The 25,571-nt window shown below is 44.0% G+C and overlaps 1 protein-coding gene across 1 annotated transcript; it reads right to left on the reverse strand.

Moving 5' to 3' along the window:
- Positions 1 to 699: 699 nt before the first annotated feature.
- On the reverse strand, positions 700 to 25,500 carry LOC128329731 (vomeronasal type-2 receptor 26-like). The gene is made up of 6 exons (XM_053261344.1): positions 25,460 to 25,500; positions 11,131 to 11,422; positions 7,130 to 8,014; positions 5,496 to 5,723; positions 1,858 to 1,984; positions 700 to 1,601 (listed from the first exon to the last, which is right to left on the reverse strand). The coding sequence occupies exons 1-6, from the start codon at positions 25,498 to 25,500 to the stop codon at positions 700 to 702; spliced, it is 2,475 nt and encodes an 824-aa protein (XP_053117319.1).
- Between the last annotated feature and the right edge of the window lie 71 nt (positions 25,501 to 25,571).

The raw sequence follows: 25,571 nt of genomic DNA on the forward strand, positions 1-25,571 counted from the left end.
AGGCTGAATGTGATGTTCGTAATACCAGATGTGATGAATGGGGAATACGGTGGTAGTGCTTTTGGTGCCTTCACACCTTATCTGCAGTTTTGGGGCTGCTTGCGAGTCCCAGGATGGAACCTAATGGTAATGGTTGATGGTGGATCATTTCAGCCAGTGTTCTTTATCCATATTGATGTTGATATCCCCATTGGTGGGACAGAGAGAAATTTTTCTCCCTCTCTCACAACACTAGAACCAGGGGTCACCCCATGAAACTGAAGGTCGGGAAATTTAGGACCGACAAGAGGAAGTACTTTTTCACACAGTGCATAATTATAATTATGGAATTCTTTGCCATGGGATGTGGTGATGGCCACCACCTTGGATGGCTTTAACAGGGGCTTAGACAGATTCATGGTGGGCAGGTCTATCAATGGCTACTAGTCTGGTGGCTGTGGGCCATTTCCAACCTCAGAGGCATGATAGCTCTCAATACCAGTTGCAGGGGAGGAACAGCAGGAGAGAGGGCATGCACATACCTCTTGCCTGTAGGCTGCCCAGAGACATCTGGTGGGCCACTGTGTGAAACAGGATGCTGGACTAGGTGGGCCTTGTGCCTGATCCAGCAGGGCTGTTCTTATGTTCTCATGATGGCCCAAAGCACCTGATCAATTTCCGTGAGAATAGTCAGAGAGCAAAAGGAAGTTAGTTCCTATATTATTGCTTCTTCCACAAAAGCTGGTCCCTTTGGTTTAAACCAGGCCTCAACACAATAATGTAGCATTTGGGGAAAAAGATGCATCCCAGTAGCCCAGCACTGGAAGCCAAGATGGAGAAGATCTCAACAGCCACCATGTACTTTCCTCTTGTGCTCAGATAGCTTGGAACAAAAGAAAGCCAAACAATGCAAAAGACCAACATGCTGAAGGTGATGAACTTGGCTTCATTGAAAGTGTCTGGCAACTTCCTGGCTAGGAAGGCCACAGTGAAGCTGACAATAGCCAGAAGGCCCATGTAGCCCAGGACACAGTAAAACATGGTGACAGACCCTTCATTGCATTCCAGGATGATTTCTTCAGTCAGGGAGTGTATATCCATATCTGGAAATGGGGGAGATGAACCCAACCAAAAAGCACATATGCCTACCTGAACAAGGCAACAGGACAGAAGGACAGAATGAGCCAATCTTTTCCCCAGCCCTTTTCTAAAAATGTTTCCTGGCTTGGAGGCCATGAAAGCCACAACTACTGTAACGGTTTTGGCCAAAACAGCAGAAACAGCAGTGGAGAAGATGATGCCAAAAGCTGTTTGTCGGAGGAGGCAGGTCATGGGTTTAGGCTCTCCAATAAATAACAAGGAGCAGAGGAAGCAAAGGAGAAGAGAGATTAAGAGAACGTAGGAGAGGCTCTCGTTGTTGGCTTTGACTATGGGACTGTGCCGTTGCTTAAGGAAGATTGCTAGCACCAGAGTTGTGATTAGAGAAAGGAGGATAGCCAAAAAAGTTAAAGTAATTCCTAAACTTTCTTCAAAGGAAAGGAAGCTTGGTTTTCTGGGATAGCATTCATCTCGGTCCTTATTTGGATACTGATCTTCTGAGCAACTGATACAGTAGTCCATGTCTGAAAGAGGAACATAATCTTATTTTAAAGCTGGCATAATTATTTCCCCCCCAAAAAGCCCAAGAAGTCACCAAATGCTTCCATTGTTCCTCTGACAGATAGCAGATTTCCAAATGTACCACAACTTGAGAACTTTATTATGAATTTCAAGTGGCAAAGCTTGTATCTTTCACCCTTTAACTCATCTTACAATAATTCTCACAAAACCATCTGTACATTTCACTAGATTAATAGATTGGAACAGAGTGTTTCCTACCAGTATGGTTTGACATTTTCCCTTCTGGACACGGATCACAATCATAGCAGCAAAATTTAACCCCTTCCTTCTTTTTCCTGCAGGAGCCAGGACGGCATTCATCATTACACAGAGAGAGTGGAGGCACCTATCCTTCAACAAAAGAATGTTAGCACTGAGAAAATCTTTCAGAACTCTTACTTTAGATATGATCAGTGAAGAAAATAAAATAGTCATGTCTGTGAGCACTAAGATGGCACAGTCTGTCGAAGGAATGTGAAGTATCCTAACATGATACAAAAATATGTATTTCTCCATATTTGGCTAGATCAATAGCTAAGTCAATGGCCTGAGTGATACTTCTGAGAATGTTAGAAACAAGACATGAGGGATAAAATACCGATGATCTGAAAACCACGAAGCCATAATAGTCAGACATGTCCTAGATGTAGCTGGCAGTTTTTACATTAAGGTCTTTCTGTAATAGGACACTCACTCTTTGTATATTTATTTACAAATTCAGTTATGATCCTTTTAATAGTCATATTGGCCAACTTCCAGATTAAAGCTGCATGCATGCACCAGTGTTTTCCATCGTAGATGGAGAAAGGGGGATTTTCTACCATCTCTTCCCTCTGCAATCACTTATGCCTTCCAAATCTATGTCCCTGAGGACTGTGGGACCTTCAGGAACATAGGGCGAATTCAGAGATAATGTGGAAATTATATTTGCTGCAAGCCACCAGTTCCCGGAATATATGCGTGAGCCCATCTTCCAGTGTAGGGACAGCTGTCCTGACACTGGGCATGTCATCCAAATACACCAAATATCCATATAACCTACCCTATTTGGGGTTCTAAACCCAATGCTTGTGACTGACTTCAAATCTAGGATTTGGAATTGCAAGTAGAGTTGGACATGCCAACATTGGCAGGTTCAGAGGACATGCCCAATATTGGCATAGTTCAGCTCACACAACGTCTCAGAAACCAAAGTTTTGTGGTTACCTTACTTACTTCTCATATAGTGTCTGCATTCTGGTGAAACATGAAACCCAAAATGAAAAGTCCTCCAGTTAAAATTTATGTATATCTGAATGCGCGAAACCACAGTTTTGATTAAATATGGACCCACGGTTTCTCTCTCTGGACTCCAATTTGTACCTTCAGTCTTTAGTTATTTTTGCCGCCTATATCTCTGGTCTAGAGGTGCCAGTGTTACATCTGAAACTCTTTCATCACTTTTGCTGCTACTGGCTGCTGAAGCTGTCCTTCAGTCAAAAAGGAAGCCCAGGCAGCCATCCCCCCTCCTCTCTGCAGTCTTCCTGACTGCAGAAAGTGAGCTCTCCATTCAGTGGTGCACCTAGGTAATTTTGGAACCTGTACCTAAAGGCCTTTGGAGGCCCTCCCACCGGCTGGAGCCCCCACTCCCACAAGTTAAGCATCATCACCTTCTCCTTACCCACTTCGAACCATGGGGAGAAAAACTCTCTGCTCTGACTGGGAAGTTTTCTCGCCCTCCTCCTCCTTCTGTTTGCTGCCTCCCCCCCCCCCAGCAGGCAAATCTTAATGGGGCATTATGTTTGCAAGGATCTGGTGCCTGGAGGTTGCAGCCTGAAGCAGGGATTGGCCCATACCGCCCAGCTTTCTTTTTACAGTCAAATCCTCCCACCCCTACCCAAAACTGGAGGAAGAACTTGAGCAGCAGCAGCAGCAGCAGCAGTAAATGCCATGGGGGAGAGAGAGCGCGCCAGGGAGATAAAGAGACACTCTCCTCCTCCAGGTGGAAAAGAGAGGATGGGGAAGGGAGACTGGGGAGACTCAAGGTGGGGGATGTCTCTCCTTGTGCCCAGGATGGGAAAGGGAAAATTGAATCTGGAGGATAAAGCTCCCTGGGCAAATTGATGGGACTGGAACTCCCCACTGAACCTTCTCCTCCATCTCACCACTCCTGCTGCTTTCTTTTTTCTGCCCTTTTGTGCTCGAGAAGCCACCGGCACTGCTGCCAATAAGGGAAGGGACAGAGAAAGGGAGAGAAGGTCGAAGTTCAGCAGCAAGACCGTTGGCAACACTAGCCAGCAGACAGGAGAAGGGAACTAACCATGTTCATGTTACCTGACTGAATCTAGCCTCACGGCTGGGCTGGCAGCAGGCGCTGCTGTACAGCCAGCCTTGCCTCGCAGCCCTTGCCTCATGCTGAGCGACTGAGCCTTTGACAATGCAGGCAGCCTCCGCCGCTCCCTCTCGCCGCTGCTGCTGCCTGCCCGTGCTGCACCGGAGATCAAGTCACATGCAGCTCTCGCCTCTTGTGAGAGTGAGTCTGTGCACAGGCCGATACCGGAAGTCAGGCAGGCAGCAGCCAGGTCACATGCGCCCCTCCGTGGCATGGTAGAGAAATTGGTGGGGTGGTGGCGGGGCTGGTGGCGTGGGGCCCCGCAGCGGGCCAGGACTTTCTGGTCAGTGTCACGCCCCCCAGTCTCAGATAGTGAGGAGGAAGGGGATACTGACAGCCCTCCAGCCAACGCAGGGGTACCTGGGGGTCAGAGCCCGGCTGTCAGTTCCCAAGAAATAGCCGAAGCAGGTCCGGCTGCAAACACACACAGCAGTTTGAGGCAGCAGAATCAGGGACTGCGGAATCAGGTGATGAGTTAAACAGGTAACTCCCGATGACTCTGCAACAGAGGAGAGTCACAAGATGGCACCAACAGCTGGAAACCGGCAGGAGAAGTAGACGGCTCTTTCAGAAAGCTGATAAGCCCTGAATCCCTGACAGCTGAGAGTTATCAGCTCAGACTAGAAATCACATCTGCAGCCTCTAGTCAGGGCTGGAACACAACACATGTCATCTGTTAAGCGTCTACCAGCTGAGGAGTTTCCAGACATGTGTCTTGGCCTCTGCGACCCAGACTGGATTCTTGCCTTGAAACCTGTTTTCCTGCCGATCCTTGCTCTATTCCCTGCTTTGCACGCTGCCAGCTAGATTCCAATGCCGGATGGACCAGCTGGTGACCAGCTGGTCGGGGAGCACATGGCCACCCGCACAAATGGCTGCCCACCAGCTGTGCAGGGCAATGGTGCCTGCACACAGGGACGTACGGAGGCCAGCTAGCTTCTGGGTCCTGCTGCGCAAGCTGCACATGGCTGCCCACTGGTTTCGGCAGCACAGTGCAGGCACAGAGGGACATTTAGGCTCCCTGCTGGGGACATTTGGAAGCATCCGCACCCCGCTGAGAACTGGACATCGGCCCCGAGGTCCAGTCCAAAGAGTGCCCCTGTCTCCATTGCATACGAATTTGGACAGGAGAGTGGGGTGAGGGGAGGAGTGGAACCATGGGTCCATTGGGCCTGCATTTCCATGTTACATGTACATGTGACCTATGTGTGAAGTCACCCATAGTTTTGGGAGCAATAGATGTCTGCAGAGGAAAGGGAAGATCATCAAAAAACACCTCCCCTCTTCCATTGCATGATGGAAAACACTGGAAAAAGTTAGTCTAGATGTGTCAGCCATTGTTTACTTGAAAATTACATGATTTTAAAGCATTAATTACACATTGCATGATGAACTTAGTTTTATGTTTAACTCTAAAAGCAGATACAACTTTTTTTAAACAAAAGATTTAAATCCTTTTAAATATTCCAGGAAGTTATTGGCGCACCTGAGTGAAGTCTTTATGCCACTGGATTCTGTCGCCATAGATAGTAAACCTTTTGTTTAGAGGAGCCTGTGGATCCACACTTCCCACTTTGACTCTGACATAGGAGTTATTTGGGAAAGTGACCAAGTTGGTAATATCAAAGCCAGCTGCTAATTCTCCCTGTTCATTGAATCGAATTTCTTCCTCAGCACTATTGTTGAATGAGATTCTCCGAAGCAATGAGTGGAGCTATGTGGGAAAAGGAAGGGAAGCAACATGATTATTTTTGTGTTTACTGGTTTTGGAATATTCTTGCTGAGATATATCAGAGAATTTTCCTGGATGAATTATTTTTCTTTAACCTTTTGAGGTATTTGAAACAGACAAAAACTGTGTTCTACCCAGAGTTGGAATATTATTTGCAAATAGCTCCAAACAGCCAAAACAGCATGGTTGGTTTGCACAGATGCCTTATCAGCAGCACTTGCGGTGGCTTGTAGATCCCTCCCCCCTCTCCTTGAAGATATCTTATGACAGCAATGGCTAAAGGAATGTCTCAGAGGGGAGGGGGAAAACCAGATCTCTTTAGAGTGTAAATCGGAAGTGTGGCACTTGGAAGAAATCAGAACCTTTGGAGTTAAAAGTAACGCTTTGGCTTGTATACAACACGCAGGTGCAAAAGTTGTTTTGGGCTCAGTATATAAGACAATGAATTAACAGAAGTGGGGGTCGGCCACACCCAGAAGCTTTTGCTAGCATGAAATAAAGCTTTGTTTGAAACTATGATACTGGTGTTCAGGTGAAAATTATCTAATCAAGAAATGAACAACAGGGAGAATTCCTCCCTTCTAACACCAGGTTTGGGAGCTGTGTGTGCTCCCAATTTTTCAGTGGAAGCAAATTAGGAGGAGAACCTGGGTAGAAGTGATTGTGTGGAAGCAAGATAGGAGAAAACTACCCAGGTTTTCCTCCTATCTTGCTTCCACACAGTCCCTTCTACCCAGGTTTTCCCCTTATCATGCTTCCACACAGTTTTTTATGGTGTGAATGACCTCTTTATGTATGTAATGAGTTATGTATTGAAAGAGTTATCACGTTGGTCAATATTTCGGTAACAAATGCTTGGAAAAGAGAATGGCAGCATGTAAACTCGCCTGCTAATTTGGCAAAGAGGCACCTTTTAATGTGGTGAGTCTCTTTATTTAGCAGGGGGAGAGTAACTGGCCTTCTCCACCCCCAGCATAGTACCTCCAGTTAATGTTGCTGGTGTCTATCTTACGTTTCTTTTTAGATTGTAAGCCCTTTGGGGGACAGGGAGCCATCTTATGTATTTATTATTTCTCTGTGTAAACTACCCTGAGTCATTTTTTGGAAGGGCTGTATAGAAGTTGAATGAATGAATGAATGAATCAGTATTGATGGTGATGAAGCAACTCCACAAATTGGCCATGAAAGAGAAATGCAAACACGGCATTTTTGTGGCATCATTGTATGGAAAGGAAGAGAAGGAACATGAGTCAATGATGAGGGAATGTAGGTTGCCCACTTTGGATAAAGAGATTTTTTAGTCAATCACATGCTGATGACTACATGTTCCTTTATTGTATGCCCCCTGCACCCCAGTCATGACCTTTATCAGTGAGGAGAGACATTACCTGCCAAGGTTCTACATTCCAAGATGTCCTGCTGCCCTTCTCCTCCATCACTCTGTGCTTGGACTTAGATGAGTGCTTGATATGTAAGGCATGTGCCAGAGCATAGACCGCATTATAGATGCTATAGCTGTGGCCAGTCATGCTCATTTCGAAAAAAGGTGCAGAAAGACGATCCAGCCTTTCCTCCCCAGTACACAGGTTATCAAAGGCATCTCTTGACACATCAGAAGTTTGCATGAAACAGTCAAATGTTTGCTCCCAGAAATTCTCAATAAAACCATTTCCCTTAGCTTGTAAAGGGTTTATATCTTGAAGAAAGTGTGGGAACTGTAAAAGCTTCTTTGAGTGAAGGGTTAAGGAAATGGCACCATGGAATGATTGTATATCAAAATTCCCAGGAAACTGACTTAATGTGAAATCAATTTGGGCTGTTGTAATCCACACTTTTCCTGTATAGTTCTTCTCCTGGTATTCCAAATCTGCTAGATACATCAATGTTTTCCCCCATATCATAGTGGCCAGCCACGTAATCACTGTAGTTTCTCCATATATAACAACAGCGTTGGCGTTATTCTTCATGAAAACTGGCATATAATTCACAAAGAACATGATAGTCTCATCTATGTCACTGAAACGGAAAATCTTCGCTGCAGTTTCTGTGTAGGCTGAGCATATTCTGTTCTGAAGAAGCTTGAACTCTAAAACCTTCAAGAAATGCTCTCCGGAATCATCCTCCGTAGTGATGAGCCCTACCCATTTCCACCCAAAATGAAGAAGTAACTGAATGATTCCTGTGTATTGGACAGCCTCGCTGGGGGCCATGCGATAAAAAGAATGGCAATTGGTTGCATCTTTTACTGTTGATTCAAATGAGCCATAGGCAATCTTTAAAAATAAAAATGGCAACACATTATTCAAAGGGAATTGGTTTAGAAATCAATGAGAAATGTTATTTATAACTAAGTCCATAATTTCAACGCAACTCACACATGAATGAATACATAAATTATAGTGTTCACTGATTCATTTACTAATGTTATTCAATTAATTGCTTTATGTCTACCCGTCTTTTCAACAAGAGTGATCTCAAGGCATGTTATGCAGAATTTTGAAATATAACTAATCTTTCAAAACAATTGTGATATAAATGAATATAGAATTGAAATCATCTACACTTTTCCTGTTCTTTGAGAAAATGTTACTGCCGACATCACAAAAATATATCTTGGAGGTGAGTATAGAAGAGATCAAGTAGAGCAAAAAAAAATCTGTCTGAGCACAAAGATACACAAATCTACTACAGTTGACACCACTATGACTCCACATATTTATCCTCATTGTTTGTTAATAGTGATTGATTGATTGATTGATTAAGTGCCATCAAGTCGATGTCGACTTTTAACGTTCACATACATAGATTCTCTCCAGTATGATCTGTCTTCCACTTGGCCTTTAAGGTCTCTCAGTGGTGCATTCATTGCTGTCGTGAGTAGGGTTGTACATTTTTTTTCTGTTTTGTTTTTGGCCTGAATCTTAAACACCCCCATTTTGTTCTTTGTTCGAAATGAGCCAATCCAAAACACCCCGATTTTGTTCAAAATTGCAAAATCCAAATCCGAAACATTTTGGATTTTAAAAAATGGCCCCAGGGTAAAACTAGTGGGTGGAGGTGGTAGTGCCCAATGGGTGGAAGCTACCACCCAAATTTCAGAGGAATTGGGCAAAGGGCTGATGTGAAATTAAAGATATTGTGTGGTGGTTAGCACAATCTGTTAAGTCTCCTTTCTTTAGTATGGGTATGTAGAGTGACCTCTTCCAATCTGTTGACCACTGTGTCTCCAGATTTGCTGGCATAGTTTGGTTAGAGCCTTGACTGATACTTCTTCTATTGCCTGACATATTTCTGTAGCTATTGCATCAATTCTTGTAGCCTTCAGACTTGGTAATGACCAGAGTGCTGATCTAACTTCATCTTCCCATACTAGAGGTTCTTGCAGGTAGGGAATAACTTCTAGAGTATCTTGGATGTTGATGTCCATGCTGTACAGATTTTCAGTATACTCCTTCCATCTCTGTTTGATCTTCTCTGAATCAGTTATTATCTGTCCTTTGGCATCCCTTAACATACCAGTTCAAGGTTGGAGCCTCCATCTGCATTCAGAGGTCTTTTGGAAAACTTGCCTTGTTTTTCCATGTCTATTTCCATCCTCAGGGCCTTTACAGATGTCACTGTAGTACTGCTTCTTGTCTTTTCTAACAGCTTTCTAAAATCCACTATTAAGTTCTTTCCTGAGGTCTTTATCTATCTTGACTTTAGCTTCTCTCCTCTTCTTGGCAAGTCATCAGTTCTTCTGACATCCATTTTGCTTTCTTCTCTTTCTTGGTCTTTGGCAGCTGCTTTTCACATTCGTCCTTAATAACTAAATAGATTTAATTCCACATTTCCTCTGGTTCCCTTTCAATGAGGTTCATAACTTCAAAGTGTTTCCCGATGTTCTTCTTGAAAAGGGTTTGTACATTCTCAAGGTCACATCGTGGAAGCTGGGTAGCTTTGTTTTTCCACTTTTGCTTGACTTGGAACTTGCACATGAGTAGTCCATGATCTGTTCCACAATTGGCCCCGACCATGTATTTGCTATTATAACTGAGCTCTTCCTCCTCCTTGCACCAAAATTGTAATCCATTTGATTTATGTGTACTCCATCTGGTGATGTCCATGTGTATAGGTGCCTCTGGTTGCTTGAAGCATGTGTTATTTATTTATTTATTAGATTTGTATACTGCCCTTCCAAAATGGCTCAGGGCGGTTCACAGCATGATAAAAACAATTAAAACAAATTAACAATTAAAATCAAACTATTAAAACACAATAAAACCAATAAAACAGCTAAAAGCCCTGAAAATCAGGGCAACAATTTAAAACAATTTAAAACAGTTAACGACTTAAAACCCTGGGAGGCCAGGCCAAATAGGTAGGTTTTAAGGGCTCTCCTGAAGGACAGCAATGATATCAAATTATGAATTTCTGCCGGGAGTGCATTCAATAGCCCAGGAGCAGCTACAGAGAAGGCCCACCTCTGAGTTGCCACCAGACGAACCGGTGGCAACTGGAGACGGACCTCCTCAGATGATCTTAACGTACGGTGGGAATCATGTAAAAGAAGGAGCTCTCTTAGATAACTTGGACCTAAGCCGTTCAGGGCTTTAAAGGTAATAACCAGCACTTTGTATTTTGCCTAGAAACATATCGGCAGCCAGTGTAGCTGTTTCAAAACAGGCATAATATGGTCTCTCCGGGTTGCCCCAGAGACCAATCTGGCTGCCTCATTCTGAACTAACTGAAGTTTCCGGACTACGTACAAAGGCAGCCCCACATAGAGGGCATTGCAGTAGTTGAGCCGGGAGGTTACCAACTGATGAACCACTGTTTTGAGGCCAGCCTCTCCAAGGAATGGGCGCAGCTGTCAAGTCAGCCGAAGCTGATAGAAAGCACTCCTGGCCATAGCCTCCACCTGAGATACCAGGGTGAGGCCTGGGTCCAGGAGTACCCCAAGCTGCACACCTGCTCCTTTTGGGGGAGTGTAGCCCCACCCAGCACAGGGAGATCTAACTCATCCCTCAGATTCTGAGCCCCTACAATAAGCACCTCCGTCTTGCTTGGATTCAGCTTCAGTTTGTTCTCCCTCACCCAGCCCATTACTGCCTGTAGGTAGGCATTTAGAGAATGAGTGCCATTTCCTGAAGATGAAAAGGAGAAATAGATTTGGGTGTCATCAGCATACTGATAACAGCAATGTTAGCAAGATGTTAGCTCCCACTAATTTCTAAATGGTTAAATGATGCCAAAAGGTGCCAAAAAAGAAAGGGGGGGGGAAGAAAGACAGAAAGAAAGAAAGAAAGAAAGAAAGAAAGAAAGAAAGAAAGAAAGAAAGAAAGAAGAGGTGACTGAGTTATGTGTGATGGTTTGGCAAAACCCCATCGCCCACATGTAGAGATCTTACTTGTGGAACCTTGTAAAGACTTAAGATTTCTGCCATTTGTGAGGAGGTATCAGCATCAAGGCCACCAATTACTCCAATTAGATTTTTCTGGATACCACATTTGTAGTTGGGGACAAATCTGTATGTTCTGAAGAGCAGATCTAGGGTGCTGCGGTAGATCATCCTTGCATCAGAGTAGCTCTCATAGATGTGGAACCCAAAAGTGGCATTGGGCAAGATCTGGGGATTTCCATTGATCTCATGGACAGCAAATGCCAAGGCCAGGATGTGCTGGTAGAACTTTGTATACACTCTAAAAATAAAGTGATGTATTAAACAAGGAAGAATGACAGAATTCATAAAATCATTTTATCAGATGGCCAGGCACTAAATGGATCAAAGTGAAGATGACTGGCTGACATGTTGACTAATGCTTATCTATCTACCTATGCTTGGTAGGGGTGTGCACAAAGCCAGCTTGGCTTGTTTGGTTCAAATTCAAACCCAATTCAAACCAGGGTGGGTAGGTTTGGTTTTGGATTTGCTTGAACCCCCCCTGTCCAATTCAAATTTGAACCCAACTTGAACCGGTTCTAAGAGATTCTACATAGGGTATGATGGGGACTCAAACTGGCCCATTATTCCCTATGCAAAGCACCTATTGGCACACAACTGGGGTGAGCAGTAGCCACCCAGGGGTCCCTATGACCCACCAAACCCCAAAGCAATCCGATATTCCTGTGATATTTAATGATATTTTGGGATTATTTTTCAATTTTTTTGCATATCCCCCCTAGAGTATAATGGGGACTCGAACCAGCCCATTATACCCTGTGCAGAGCACCTAGGAGCACAAATCCAGTTAAACACACACACAAAAATCGGACACTCCTGCAATTTTTAATGATTTCTTAAAAAAAGATTTCTCAAGTTTTTGCATTTTCTCCATAGGGAGTAATAGAGATTTGAGGATGCCCCAACAGCCCTGCTGGGGAGTTCTTAGGCACCAAAGTGGGTTTACGGGCAAGGCACCTTGTGCCACAACTCCCCCTAGCAACCCCAAACTGATGGAGCTCATGGTTCAGAGGGGAGAGAAATTCCTATTCATTGCATTGAGACAGGCTATCATCATCATCATCATCATCATCATCATCATCATCATCATCATCATCATCATCATCCCCCAGTGAGGCACTACCTTGGCATGGTTGTGGGGCTTGCCTGCTCTGAGGAAGGTGAGAGCTATGCCAGAAGTCCAACCATACTGGACAGGTCTCACCAGAGAAGCCAGATGAAGAGTGCCTCTCCCATCAACAATATGGTGAGACGTAACTTTAATAAATCTATATCGGATCAGTCGTCGCCCGGGTCAACAAGGACCGCACCAGGTGCTGGAGTCCCTGGACATCTGGTGGCAAGTGGGCAACAGGACTCAGGATCTTCAGTTGAGCAACCAGGGCTGGAGACTACAATGCTACTGGAAGAAACTAGGGTTATGTGTTATGTATTTTTTTCAGTTTTGTTTTTGGCCCGAATCCAAAACACCCCCATTTTGTTCTTTGTTCAAAATCAGCCAATCTGAAACAACCCCATTTTGTTCTTTGTTCGAAATTGCAAATTCCGAATCCGAAACGTTTTGGATTTTAAAAAATGGCCTCGGGGGAAAACTAGTGATTGGGGGTGGTAGTGCCCGATGGGTGGAAACTACCACCCAAGTTTCAGAGGAATTGGGCAAAGGGCTGATTTTTGGTGAATTTTTGAAGTATAGGATTTTTCCCATAGGGAAGAATGGAGGTTTCAGCAAAAGTATAGCTTCATGTTGGGGGGAAAGGGCTGGCCCAGAGCAGAGTAGGGTGGGTGGTAGTTTCTAGTGGGGGCAAGGAAGCTGCCAGAAGTATTTCAAAGGAATTGGGCAGAACGCTGATTTTTAAAGATGTAATGGAGTTTGTGCATCTGTAAAGGTCTTCCCCATAGGGAATGATGGACCTCCATAATTCCTGCCCCATAACTGCACTTGGGGGGGCACCAGGGTGTGGTGGTGTAGAGCACATAGGGTGCCAAACACCCATATGGGTTGCTAACCCATGGGGTACTGGGTTCTGTTGTTTCTGAGATGTTTTGAGTGTAGATTCTCTGGTAGCATATGAGAGTGGATTCATGGTTTGTCGTTGAAAATCTCATAAGCTACCAGAGAATCTACACTCAGAACACCTCAGAAACAACAGAATCCAGCACCCCATGGGTTAGCAACCCATGGGGTTGGTTGGCACCCTATGTGCACTACACCACCACTTGCTCCCAGCCACCCCAGTGCCCCCTAGGTGGAGTTGTGGGAACGCTCTATTATTCCCTGGGGGGGGGCAACCTTAAGGAAACGTAAACTTCAACAATTCCTAAGAAATCAGCCCTTTGCCCTATTCCTTTGGAATCTGGGTTGTGGCAGGCACCCCTTGGGGCACTGCCACCCAACCCACTGTTTTGCCCCTCAGGCCCCCTTTCTGCCCCGAATCTGCCCCAAAGACATGTCAACTTCAGAAATTCTTTAAAAATAAGCCCTTTCCCCTATTCCTTTGGAATCTGGGTGGCAGCAGGCACCCATTGGGGCACTACAACCTGAACCACTCTTCTGCCCCCAAAGCCTCCTTTCTGACCCGAATCCACCCCAAATAACATCAAAATCACACATCATCAACAGCAGAGCTTTGGAAGAAAATCAGGCAGATTTCCAAAGGTCATGCACATCCACATCCCCCCCCTGCTCAAAATGCAATTGATCTACACACAACATTGTGAACCAACAACAATGAAATGCACACTGCCCCACTGGCCAATGAGGGTAAAATTTACCCTTAAATTTGCTTAAAAGGAATAAGGAGGCAATTGCCAGCAGATCAGCTAATGCTTTTTCTGGCCAATCTGCGGGCTGGAAGGGCTGGAAATTCAAACAGATGTCAAAACTCAAAATGGAGACTGAAGGAGAAATACTTTTTGCGATTGCAAAATGGAGTTCCAAAACAGCCAAAACAACAAAATGTTTTGTATCCGAAACAGGGAAGTTTTGTTTTGGCTACAAAATTTTCTGTTTTGAGCATTGGGTGTTCTGTTTTTGCTACAAAACAGCCACAATTGCCTGTTTTGTACACAAAACTTTTTGTATCCAAAACGAAACGCACATCCCTAGAAGAAACGACGCTTAACCGAAAAAAATATACGAAAAATGCCAACAAGGAAATAATGATCTGCTATTACAAGTCTAGTCCAAATAAAAGAGGCTATTTAAAAAGAATGTACCAAATTTGGAAAGAGAAGCATCCAGATACAGAAATAACAGAACAAAGGCTAGCAGACCAGAGAAGATTCATAATAAGAAATAAAGTATTCACAGGAGTTGAGCTAGAAGAACTGCAAAGAGCAACACAAGCTCAAGATATGGAAGAAGAATTACCACCAACTGAAGAAGTTGCTCAGGCGCAGGTGGAGGAGGTGTTGGACATACAGGATGCCACTGTTGCTGAACTGTTTCAAAATCAAAACCAGGCAATCTCCGCTTTGCCTTCACTTCAAAAACCCAAATGCCATTTAATAGAAAAGCAACAAGAACTAAAGCAAAAAATAACTGAGCACATGAACCAAACACCCACCAGAGTTCGACTTCCAGCACTAAAAACAGTTGCCAAAAAACAACTTGCTCAGGCATTAAAAGATGTCAATGCTGCACTTGCAGAAATAACAACCAAGAATTTGCAAGAAACAAACCAACTAATGTACAGTGCAGCAACAATAACAACACAAGAGCTCAGATATAAGATCAGTGAACCTGTAAAAAAAGAAAGCAGTACATCACCTAAATGGAAGATTAGATTAGAAATTAAAAGCTCCAGGCTTAGATCAGATGCTAGTAAATTGAAAGATATGAAAGACAAGAAGCTGAAGAATGAAAACACCAAACAGTATTTGATCCAAAAATACCACCTAGATTCAAGGAAAATTAGAGAAGTCCTGGAAATAATAAAACAGCAAATAACAGCAGTGTCAAAGAAGATTAACAGATACGAAGCCAGAATCACACAACACAGGCAGCATCTCCAATTCCAGTTGAATCAGAGATGTTTCTACCAAAGCATAGAAGGAGAAACTGCAAGAAACCTAGAAACACCAAATAAAGAAGAAACAGTGCAATTCTGGGGGAAATTATGGGACAATCCAATATATTATAATAAAAAAGCAGGCTGGATGAAAGAGGTCAAAAAATGTAACCAACAAATGCAAGATCTAATAATAACACCAGAATTAATAAGTGAAAGAGCAAAGAAAATTAAAAATTGGATTGCACCAGGCGACAATGAACTGCATGGCTTTTGGCTTAAACACTTAACATGCCTTCATAAACTACTGTCAAAACAGTTCAATCACATTTTGCAAGGAGGTGATATTGAACAATGGCTAACAACTGGGAAAACTCATCTCATCATGGAAGACCCAGCAAAAGGTGCAGTTACAAGTAATTATAGACCAATAACCTGCTTGCCAACCATGTTCAAATTATTAACTGGAATAATAGCAGATGAAGTGATGCAACACTTATTAACTAACAAACAGCTTCCAGTTGAACAGAAAGGAAATTGCCTGAACACCAGAGGCACAAAAGACCAGCTGCTGATTGACAAAATGATTTTAGAAAATTGCAAGAGAAGAAAAACCAATCTAAGTGTTGCATGGATTGACTACAAGAAAGCCTTTGATTCATTGCCTCACACATGGATACTAAAATTTTTACAAACAACTGGTGTCAGCAAAAACATTCAGATATTTATTAAAAAAAAGCAATGAGCATGTGGAGTACACAGTTAACAATCAATGGAGAGACACTTGGACAGGTTAGCATTAGTAGAGGCATTTTCCAAGGGGACTCACTATCCCCTCTGTTGTTTGTAATTGCCATGACCCCACTTTCACAAATACTAAACAAAACAGGCCTCGGATACCAAACATCTAAAACATCCAGTAAAATAAACCACCTGCTGTACATGAACGATCTGAAGTTGTATGGAAAGTCCCAGTCAGAAATTGAATCACTGCTAAACACTGTCCGTATATCCAGTAGCGATATAGCAATGGAGTTTGGACTAGACAAGTGTGCTGCATTAATAATGAACAGAGGAAAAATAACAAAAACAGACAGAATAGAACTGCCCAATGGAAGCAACATGAAGAACCTGTAAGAGAAAGAACATTACAAATACTTGGTCATTCTCCAGGCTGATAACATTGCACACACTGAAGTTAAAAGAAAAATTGGAAGTGAATACATCAGGAGAGTTAGAAAAATCCCAAAGTCCAAACACAATGGCGGGAACACCATACAGGCCATAAACACCTGGGTTATACCCGTTATCAGATACACTGCAGGAATAATAGACTGGACCCAGGCAGAGCTAGAGATGGTAGATCGTAAGACCAGGAAAATCATGACCATCAATCATGCTCTGCACCCCCGCAGTGATGTAGATAGGCTCTACGTCCCTCGCAGCTCAGTTGGAAGAGGAATGCTGCATGTCCATCAAACAATAGAGGAGGAGAAAAGAGGCCTTGAAGAATATATCAAGGACAGTGAAGAAGATGCACTTCAAATGGTCAATAACGAGAAACTATTCAACACCAATGAAACAAAGCAGGCCTACAAGAAAGAAAAAGTCAAGAACCAAGCAGAAAAATGGAGAAATAAGCCACTGCATGGTCAATATTTGCACAATATAACTGGAAAATCAGACATCACCAAGACTTGGCAATGGCTTAAGAATGGCAACTGGAAGAAAGAAACAGAGGGTTTAATACTGGCTGCACAAGAACAGGCACTAAGAACAAATGCAATAAGAGCAAAAGTCGAAAAATCCACAACAAACAGCAAGTGCCGCCTTTGAAAAGTAGCAGATGAAACAGTAGACCACCTAATCAGCTGTTGTAAAAAGATTGCACAGACTGACTACAAACAAAGTCATGACAAGGTAGCAGGGATGATACACTGGAACATCTGCAAAAAATACAAGCTACCTGTAGCCAAAAATTGGTGGGACCATCAAATTGAAAAAGTGGTAGAAAATGAAGATGTAAAAATATTATGGGACTTTTGACTACAAACAGAAAAACATCTGCCACACAATACACCAGATATAACTGTAGTCGAGAAGAAAGAAAAACAAGTTAAAATAATCAACATAGCAATACCAGGGGATAGCAGAATAGAAGAAAAAGAAATAGAAAATATAACAAAATACAAAGATCTACAAATTAAAATTGAAAGGCTGTGGCAGAAAAAGACCAGAGTAATCCCAGTGGTAATTGGCGCCCTGGGTGCAGTTCCAAAAGACCTTGAAGAGCACCTCAACACCATAGGGGCCACAGAAATCACCATCAGCCAATTACAAAAAGCAGCTTTATTGGGAACAGCATATTTTCTGCGACAATATCTATAACAACAACAACAACAACACTGACAATAAAATTCAGCCATCCCAGGTCCTTGGGAAGGTCTCGATGTCTGGATAAAACAAACCAGTCAATAACACCTGTCTGGCTGTGTACATAAATAAATAAATAATAATGATGATAATAATAGCTTAAGAATGGCAACTTGAAGAAAGAAACAGAGGGTTTAATACTGGCTGCAGAAGAACAAGCACTAAGATCAAATGCAATAAGAGCAAAAGTCAAAAAATCAACCACGAACAGCAAGTGCCGTCTTTGTAAAGAAGCAGATGAAACAGTGGACCACCTAATCAGCTGTTTTAAAAATATTGCACAGACTGACTACAAACAAAGGCATGACAAGGAAGCAGGGATGATACACTGGAACATCTGCAAAAAATACAAGCTACCTGTAGTCAAAAATTGGTGGGACCATCAAATTGAAAAAGTGGTAGAAAATGAAGATGTGAAAATATTATGGGACTTTCGACTACAAACAGACAAACATCTGCCACACAATACACCAGATATAACTGTAGTCGAGAAGAAAGAAAAACAAGTTAAAATAATCAACATAGCAATACCAGGGGATAGCAGAACAGAAGAAAAAGAAATAGAAAAAAATCACCAAATACAAAGATCTACACATTGAAATTGAAAGGCTGTGGCAGAATAAGACCAAAGTAATCCCAGTGGTAATTGGCACCCTAGGTGCAATTCCAAAACAACTTGAAGAGCACCTCAACACCATCGGGGCCACAGAAATCACCATCAGCCAATTACAAAAAGTAACTTTACTGGGAACAGCCTTTTTTCTGCGACAATATCTATAATAATAGCAACAACATTGATAATAAAATTCAGCCATCCCAGGTCCTTGGGAAGGATTCGATGTCTGGATAAAACAAACCAGTCAATAACACCTGTCTGACTGTGTAAACAAGAAATAACAAATAAGTAAATAAGTAAGTAAGTAAGTAAATAAATAAATATAGCAATTCCATAGCAATACCAGGAGATAGCAGAATAGAAGAAAAAGAAATAGAAAAATTAACAATATACAGAGATCTACAAACTGAAATTGAAAGGCTGTGGTAGAAGAAGACCAAAATAATCCCAGTAGTAATTGGCGCCCTAGGTGCAATTCCAAAACACCATGAAGAGCGCCTCAACACCATAGGGGCCACAAAAATCACCACCAGTCAATTACAAAAAGCAACTTTACTGGGAACAGCCTATATTTTGTGATGATATCTATAATAACAACAACAATATTGATAATAAAATTCATCCATCCCAGGTCCCTGGGAAGGACTCAATGTCTGGATAAAACAAACCAATCAATAACACCTGCCTATCTGTGTAAATAAATAAATAAATAATAAATAAATAAATAAATAATTCCTTACAATGCAAGGTCTGTCTCCTGTGATGGTTGTTGGTTGAACATAAAAGTGTGGAAGGTATACCGGACATGTGATGCCATCCCACCAATGAGGATTTCACCTGGTTGGTGCCACTTGTGTGGAATATGAAGGGGATCATTTCCAGGGCATTTAATTGGAATTATTTTGCATGAAAGAGGAGAGAGCAGCACTAGCAGCACCAACATCACAGACTCTTCCATCCTGGTGTCAAAGCTGCCCTGTGGATCTGGAGGTCTCCCTGCACCAATATTTTTAGCATCGCCAACCTTTGAACAACCTCTTTTGAATGGCAGCCGACTTGGTCAATCCCCTTCTTAGCAGTACAGAAAGCTGAATTGTCTTAAACCTCCAAAGAATGTTGAAAACAAGCCCTGGATGCCGGCTAAAAGCCACTGATCAGAGACATGGATGAAACGTCTGCCATCAGTCTGAATCTGCCTTTTCCTAGTTGTTTCTCTAGGCAAGGACCATAATTGTCCCTCACACTCTGTAGGGTTTTTTTTTTAACTCCTTCATATCACGTTGTTGAATCCTCCCCACACAATCACATCTTCCCTATTGGTTGGGAGGGTAAGTATAGTAATTTTGATAACTGCGGGGAGGGGATAATCATTCAGCAAACATGTTTTGTTCCTTATGATATCATCAGATCCAGGACTGTTGAAGTAAATATGTTTGCCAGGTCTCAAAATAAATTTCAGTGACTTGATTATGGGACTGTAAATGGAGCAGAGAGTTGAAAATGCCCCCTTATGATGGGATCTAACTTGCAATGGATATGCTTGAACTAGAAATGGCACTGTGGTTATTGGCCACTGACAATGCCGAGGACCCCTGCAGTTACGATACGATTCTGAAGTTGAAAAAAACTTTATAATGAGTAATTTATTGGACACTGTAGTGATGGGTAGGCTTTGAGGGCGGACTAGGCCTCACGTAGAGCAACTTCTGGGAGGGTGGGCCTTTCTTAATAAGGAAAAAAGCCCGGGAAATTCAAAGCAGAAGGACCAATTCAGAGGACTGAGTGGGAACTACACTTAGCCACCTAATGGAGAGGAGAAAGCATTGGTCTGTTAGTTGGTCTGACCCAGGAGTGCCCTGAGGAAGCAGCAGCAGGCTGAGAGCTGCTGGGAAGATGGGAAGGCCTGTAATTTATGTATTTATGTATTTATTATTTAAAATATTTATACCCCACCCCTCCAGCGCACTACTGCTCGGGGCTGCTTACAACAATAAAATAGATACAAGACACAATAGAAGTAATAAAATGAACCGTTGAACAAACAAGTTAAAAGGTTAAAAACCACAATCATTATTAGGTTCCAATTAAAAAATATTTTTAAACTCTAAAACCAGGAAGTTATAAAAAGCTAAAGAACCTACCAGATATAACCAAAGATGGAACATTAAAAAGCCTCCTTAAAAATGTGTTTTTAAAGTGTTTAAAAAAAAAAATTGAGGGAGGGAGAATGGTGAAGCTCTTCAGGGAGGGCATTCCAAAGCTGAGGGGCCACAACCGAAAAGGCCCTGTCTCTAGTCCTCACCAACCAGATCTCTGTTAATGGCATGAAATGCTCATGAAATGACCCACACCCACTAGCATCCTTGCAGCAGCATTCTGTACCAGCTGAAGCTTCCGAACAGTCTTCAAGTGCAGCCCCACATAAAGTGCTTTGCAGTAGTCCAATCTGGATGTTACCAACGCATGAGTGACTGAGGTCAGGTCCGAGTAATAAGTTAGGACCAAGTCAGTTAAACGCGTGAGGGGTGTTATGTCCGGCCAGTAGGAGGCACTAGCATATGCTAGTGATCTTAATTGGAGGCAGAATCCCTTCCTTCTTCCTGCCTGTACCGTTTTTTTAACTTGTCTCTTCCTGTTACCCAATAAAGAAGTCTTAGCCTGTAATGGCTGCCTTTCTCTGAGCTCTCATGACACCTTTGAAGGCCTAGGGTTGCATAGTCTTTTTGCAGGGAGGGTTTTGCCACTTTAACCTCCCCCAAGAACCTTATGTGGAGAGTGGGTTTTCCCCACATCAAAATAAAGTGGGCGGTGGCAGCCTGTCGTGAATCACTTACAGTCAAGGATTCAACCCCAGTGAACTCCTCCCTCCTCCTCTGGCTCTGATAGGAGCCATGACAGACATCCACTGTTTGGCCAAGCAGTAACCCTTCCCCTGTAGGTCTGGTCCAATATTTTGCTGCCTGTGATGGGACACAATGACATCCCACTCCCTCTGTGGGCAGATGCTCAGCATTCTCAGGCACTGGTGGCAGCAAGGTAGTCCTCACAGGTTTTGGCCACACACCCATCTTTTTCTTGGCCTGGTTTGCATTTCCTGGGTTCGATCCCCCCTCCCCACTTTAGGGCCTTTGGCACAGTGGTGGGTCATAGGTCAGTATTGGGATAATTTGGGTCCCTTTCTCCTGCTCATTTGCTTGGCATTGATGGGTTGGGGAGAGTGTTTTCATGGTGTGTGCCTGCTTCTCAGTTTACCCAATGAGCTGTTGGTTTTGTTATGGTCATGCCACCAAAGAAAGCCACAGGTAAGAAAAGCGGCAGGCCAGTTTGGCCCTGGAGGCCCAATGGGCCTTACCGTCTCCATCTGTCCTCCTCGGATGTGGATGATTATTTTTGGCATTGTGTGTGCTCTTATGGTATATTTGGAAGCCCTGGAGAAGGCCAAGAGAAAGCCCCCTGTGGGCCCAGATCCAGGTGGCCCCTCAGACATTCCTTTTAGGCCAAGGAGAGAGGCTAAAGCTGCAAAACAGGCCAAATTGTTACAGAGGCTTTCCCCAAGATCAGCCAAAATCAGGCTAGGGGAGCCTAGCCCGATTTTGGCTGATCGTGGGAGCCACTGGGCTCATAGGCAAGCCCGGTTGCCTCCTGGTGGTTAACCCACCTAAGTACCCCTCTCCTAAAACTGGGTTTGCAGAGCGAGCGCTCTGCAACCCGGTTTTTTTATTGTGAGTAGCTGTGGCACAGCTCCACGCTGTGGCTACTCATGAGGAGACCCTCGGAGGGGAGGCAAAAAGCTGCTTCCCGGCTCCGGGGGTCTCGCCAGCATGCTCTGCGCGCTCACGCAGGGCATGCTGGAGCTTCCGGGGGCCAATCAACCCCTGCTCCCCCCAGCCCCAGCCGGCTCTGTCACAGAGCCGGCAATTGTGTGGGTAGCTGATCCAGCCACCCAGGGCTCCTGCCCTAATCGTCTGCGGGGAGAGTGAGCTTAGCCTAGCGGGCTTAGCTGCTTAGCTGCACAAACCGGGTCTCACTGATTGTGAGACCCGGCTCATAGTCTTTGATCATCTGGCCAGGTTGGAAAATGAGGGCGCTCCAGTGCCTGTGCCAGTGCCTGTGGATCTCACTCAGGACAGCACCCCTCAGACACTAGCCACCTGGCATGGCATGGCACCCCGCTGCACGGCTTTACTGCTCTCTACCCCAGCAGCAGAGTACTATTCATCTGGGAAGTCTCCCTACCACTGGGGGATCATCTTTTCCCTGCCACCAAGGATCAAATATGATGAGGGGAATATGTAGATATATTTCAGCTCCTGTTTAGGGAACCAGAGACAGTGCCTAAGGAGGGTGAGCAAGCCAAAGCACAGGCAAAGAATAAATGGAAACCCATAGAACACAATTGGGATAATCTACTTTCTGCCTTCACCATTTATATGGGGGTGATTCTTCAAGTGCATCTAGCTTGGGGTCTGGCCCTGGTATTCTCATATAATTCATCGGGCTTACACAGATTTTGCAGAAAACTCATGGCAGAGGTATGGACAGTGTTTCTATATAAGAGCTGCCCATGGGATAAGCAATATCTGGAGTTGTGGCTTCCGATTATGACCTCTTCGTATCCATGCAAGGGGAGCATGCAGACAGTGGTCATAGTAGCTCAAAGACTCCAGTGGTGACTTCTGCTACTGGTCCTGGCCGTCAGTCGGTTCAACATCAGATGGTTTGCTGGGACTACAACAACGGAGGGCGCTGCATGTGATCACCATGCAAATTGCACATGATTGCAGGCTTTGCAGTGGCAAGCACCACAGTACCAGCTGTCCCAAGAGTTTCGATTTTTAAAATGGACCCTCAGATCCTTCTCCTGGTCAGTCACCAACAGCTCAGATCCCATCAGCGTATACTTGAAGTTGGGGTTTTTCATTCCATCGTGCATCACCTTACACTTGCCAACACTGAACCGCATTTGCTACTTTGTTGCCCACTCCCCCAGTTTGGAGAGATCCTTTTGTTGCTCCTCACAACCTTTTTTGGATTTAACTACCCAAAAGGTATCATCTGCAAATCTGGCCGCCTCGCTGCTTAGAGGAAAACCTGGGTAGCTTTTTCTCCTACCTTGCTTCCACACAATCACTTCTACCCAGGTTTTCCTCTAACCTTGCTTCCACACAATCAAAAATTGGGAGTACACACAGCTCCCAAACCCAGGTAGAACACAGTTTTTGATTGTGTGAATGACCTCAGGGTCTTACTAGGACCTCACCTTTTTTGGAGTCCGCCCCCCCCCTTGTGGTGTGACAATCTAGCCACTGTTCAAGTTATCAACCCCCAAACATATAACTCAAATAGAGTTATGGTTCTGGCCAGGGTGTTTGTTCTGCATTGTTTGCTGCACAACATATTGTTTGTGGCTTGGCATGTTCCGGGACTTCAGAATGGTATTGCAGTTGTGCTGTCTCATTCACAGATGGAGCATTTTCATCAGCTGGCCCTGGGGGAAGGCAAGAACTGGAGAGGATTCCAATATGGCTCTGGAGCCGGAGCATAGACATCCAAAGAGCAGTATGGGCATTGCTGGCTCTGAGCACCAGGGCAGCCTATCATAGGAAGGTTAGGGCTTTCCAGTTCTATAGAGTACAGGTAGGGTTAGCTGAGGTTTGGCCTGCCCCAGTGGAACACTTGATGCAATACCTGGTGTGTCTTCATTCTGTGGGGCCTTCGTTTCGCACTGTTTTTGGATTGGGGCAGCATCTGCAGTTACATGGCTTGCCTTTCCTGAGTGGGATGTTATGAGTATTGGGCAATGGCATTCTAATTTACACACAGTAGATGGAGTTGTGCTAACTGTGTTTGGCTTTCCCTTCACAAGTCCCCTGTCTGCCTCCCCGGCAAGCCAGGGTGCTGATCGTTGGACACTCTATTGTATTCTGGGCTCATAAGTGGGTGTGAGAAATCAACTTTGGGTTGCAGCTCAGACTGAGCCCACATGCATCGCTCTAATGGATTGGTAGGAGGAGAATAGTATTCAACCATCTCCTGCCTGGGAGTTTCTAGACCACAACCTGCCTCTGGAAATTCTCTTACTGTATCTGGGGGGAATTGACTTTGGACATAGCTTAGGGACGGCTGTGTCCCATCAGGTGATCAGGGACCTTGAATTTATTGGGCATTGGATGTGCTTCTCCTGTGGTCAAACATGTTGCAGTGTCGGATTTGGCACGGTGCCAGGCAGCCCAGGAGAATTGATAGGGCATTGATAGGTGCCTTGACATTAGGCTGGCTACAATGGGCAGTACCAGCCACAGGGTTGATGCTGACTGGAGCCAAGGTGCGTCACCCAATGTGTTAAGGTTGGACTTGTGCCACAGCAGCGAGGCTTTAGCTTCCACACTGTAGGGGGTGCAGTGCTAATCCTCCTTCATTAATCAGAATGTTAATCAATAAAGTTCTGGCCCATTTTTACTCCATTACTATGGCCTCGTGTCTTTATTGGGTCTGGGTGCAATATGCCAAGCCAGGCAGTAGCTACCTTGTGATGGGGGAAAGAAGATGTCCCAATGACACTGGCACACATTTAGTTTGGATGTTGGCTGAAAATGTACTATTGCCTTTTGACTGGTTGACCCAATATCACCTTACTAAAAAAAAAATATGTTTTTAGAGGAGCTGCTTCAGAAACCAGACAATCAGAGCTATTGAACACAGAATTTATTTCTCACACACTGAAACAACAATGTTGAAGTCATTGCCCAACCCTGTATCTCTTTTTTAGGTTACATTCCTCATGGAAGGTAGTCTAATGAGATCACCCCCCTCCTCCTCCCTCCCACCCCCTCTCTCCCTCTCTCCTCTCTCTCTCTTTCTCTCCTAACAAATTCACAATGCCTGAACTGATTTGGACCCAATTTGGTACAGTTGTAGACTGAATGGCATCCTGTGATGACATCATCCCTCCCAGTTCAAGATGACTGATAGGTGAACGTTTGAGGTGCAACAGGGCTAACTTGCCAAACCGCCAAACAGATTGTATCAAACTTAGTATACATGTTAAGATTATAAATTAAATCTTGATATTCACAAATGAATTGCAGAACCCGTTTAAAAGTGGTGGCTGTGTGTGTCTCCCCATGTAACAACTTTACAATGCCTGGATCCATTTGGATCAGATTTAATACAGTAGTACTGCCCCATAAGGACATTTCAACAGGATGTTTTTCACCTCTTTTCCTCATGAAAGCCTTTCCTCATGTTGTTGTCCATGTGTCAATCTGTGCATGTTCTATGTTGATCAGTGTGTGTATATGTGTGTATGTCCCACTAACAACTTTGCA

This window comes from Hemicordylus capensis, chromosome 6, assembly GCF_027244095.1.
Source record: "Hemicordylus capensis ecotype Gifberg chromosome 6, rHemCap1.1.pri, whole genome shotgun sequence".
Classification (NCBI taxonomy): domain Eukaryota; kingdom Metazoa; phylum Chordata; class Lepidosauria; order Squamata; family Cordylidae; genus Hemicordylus; species Hemicordylus capensis.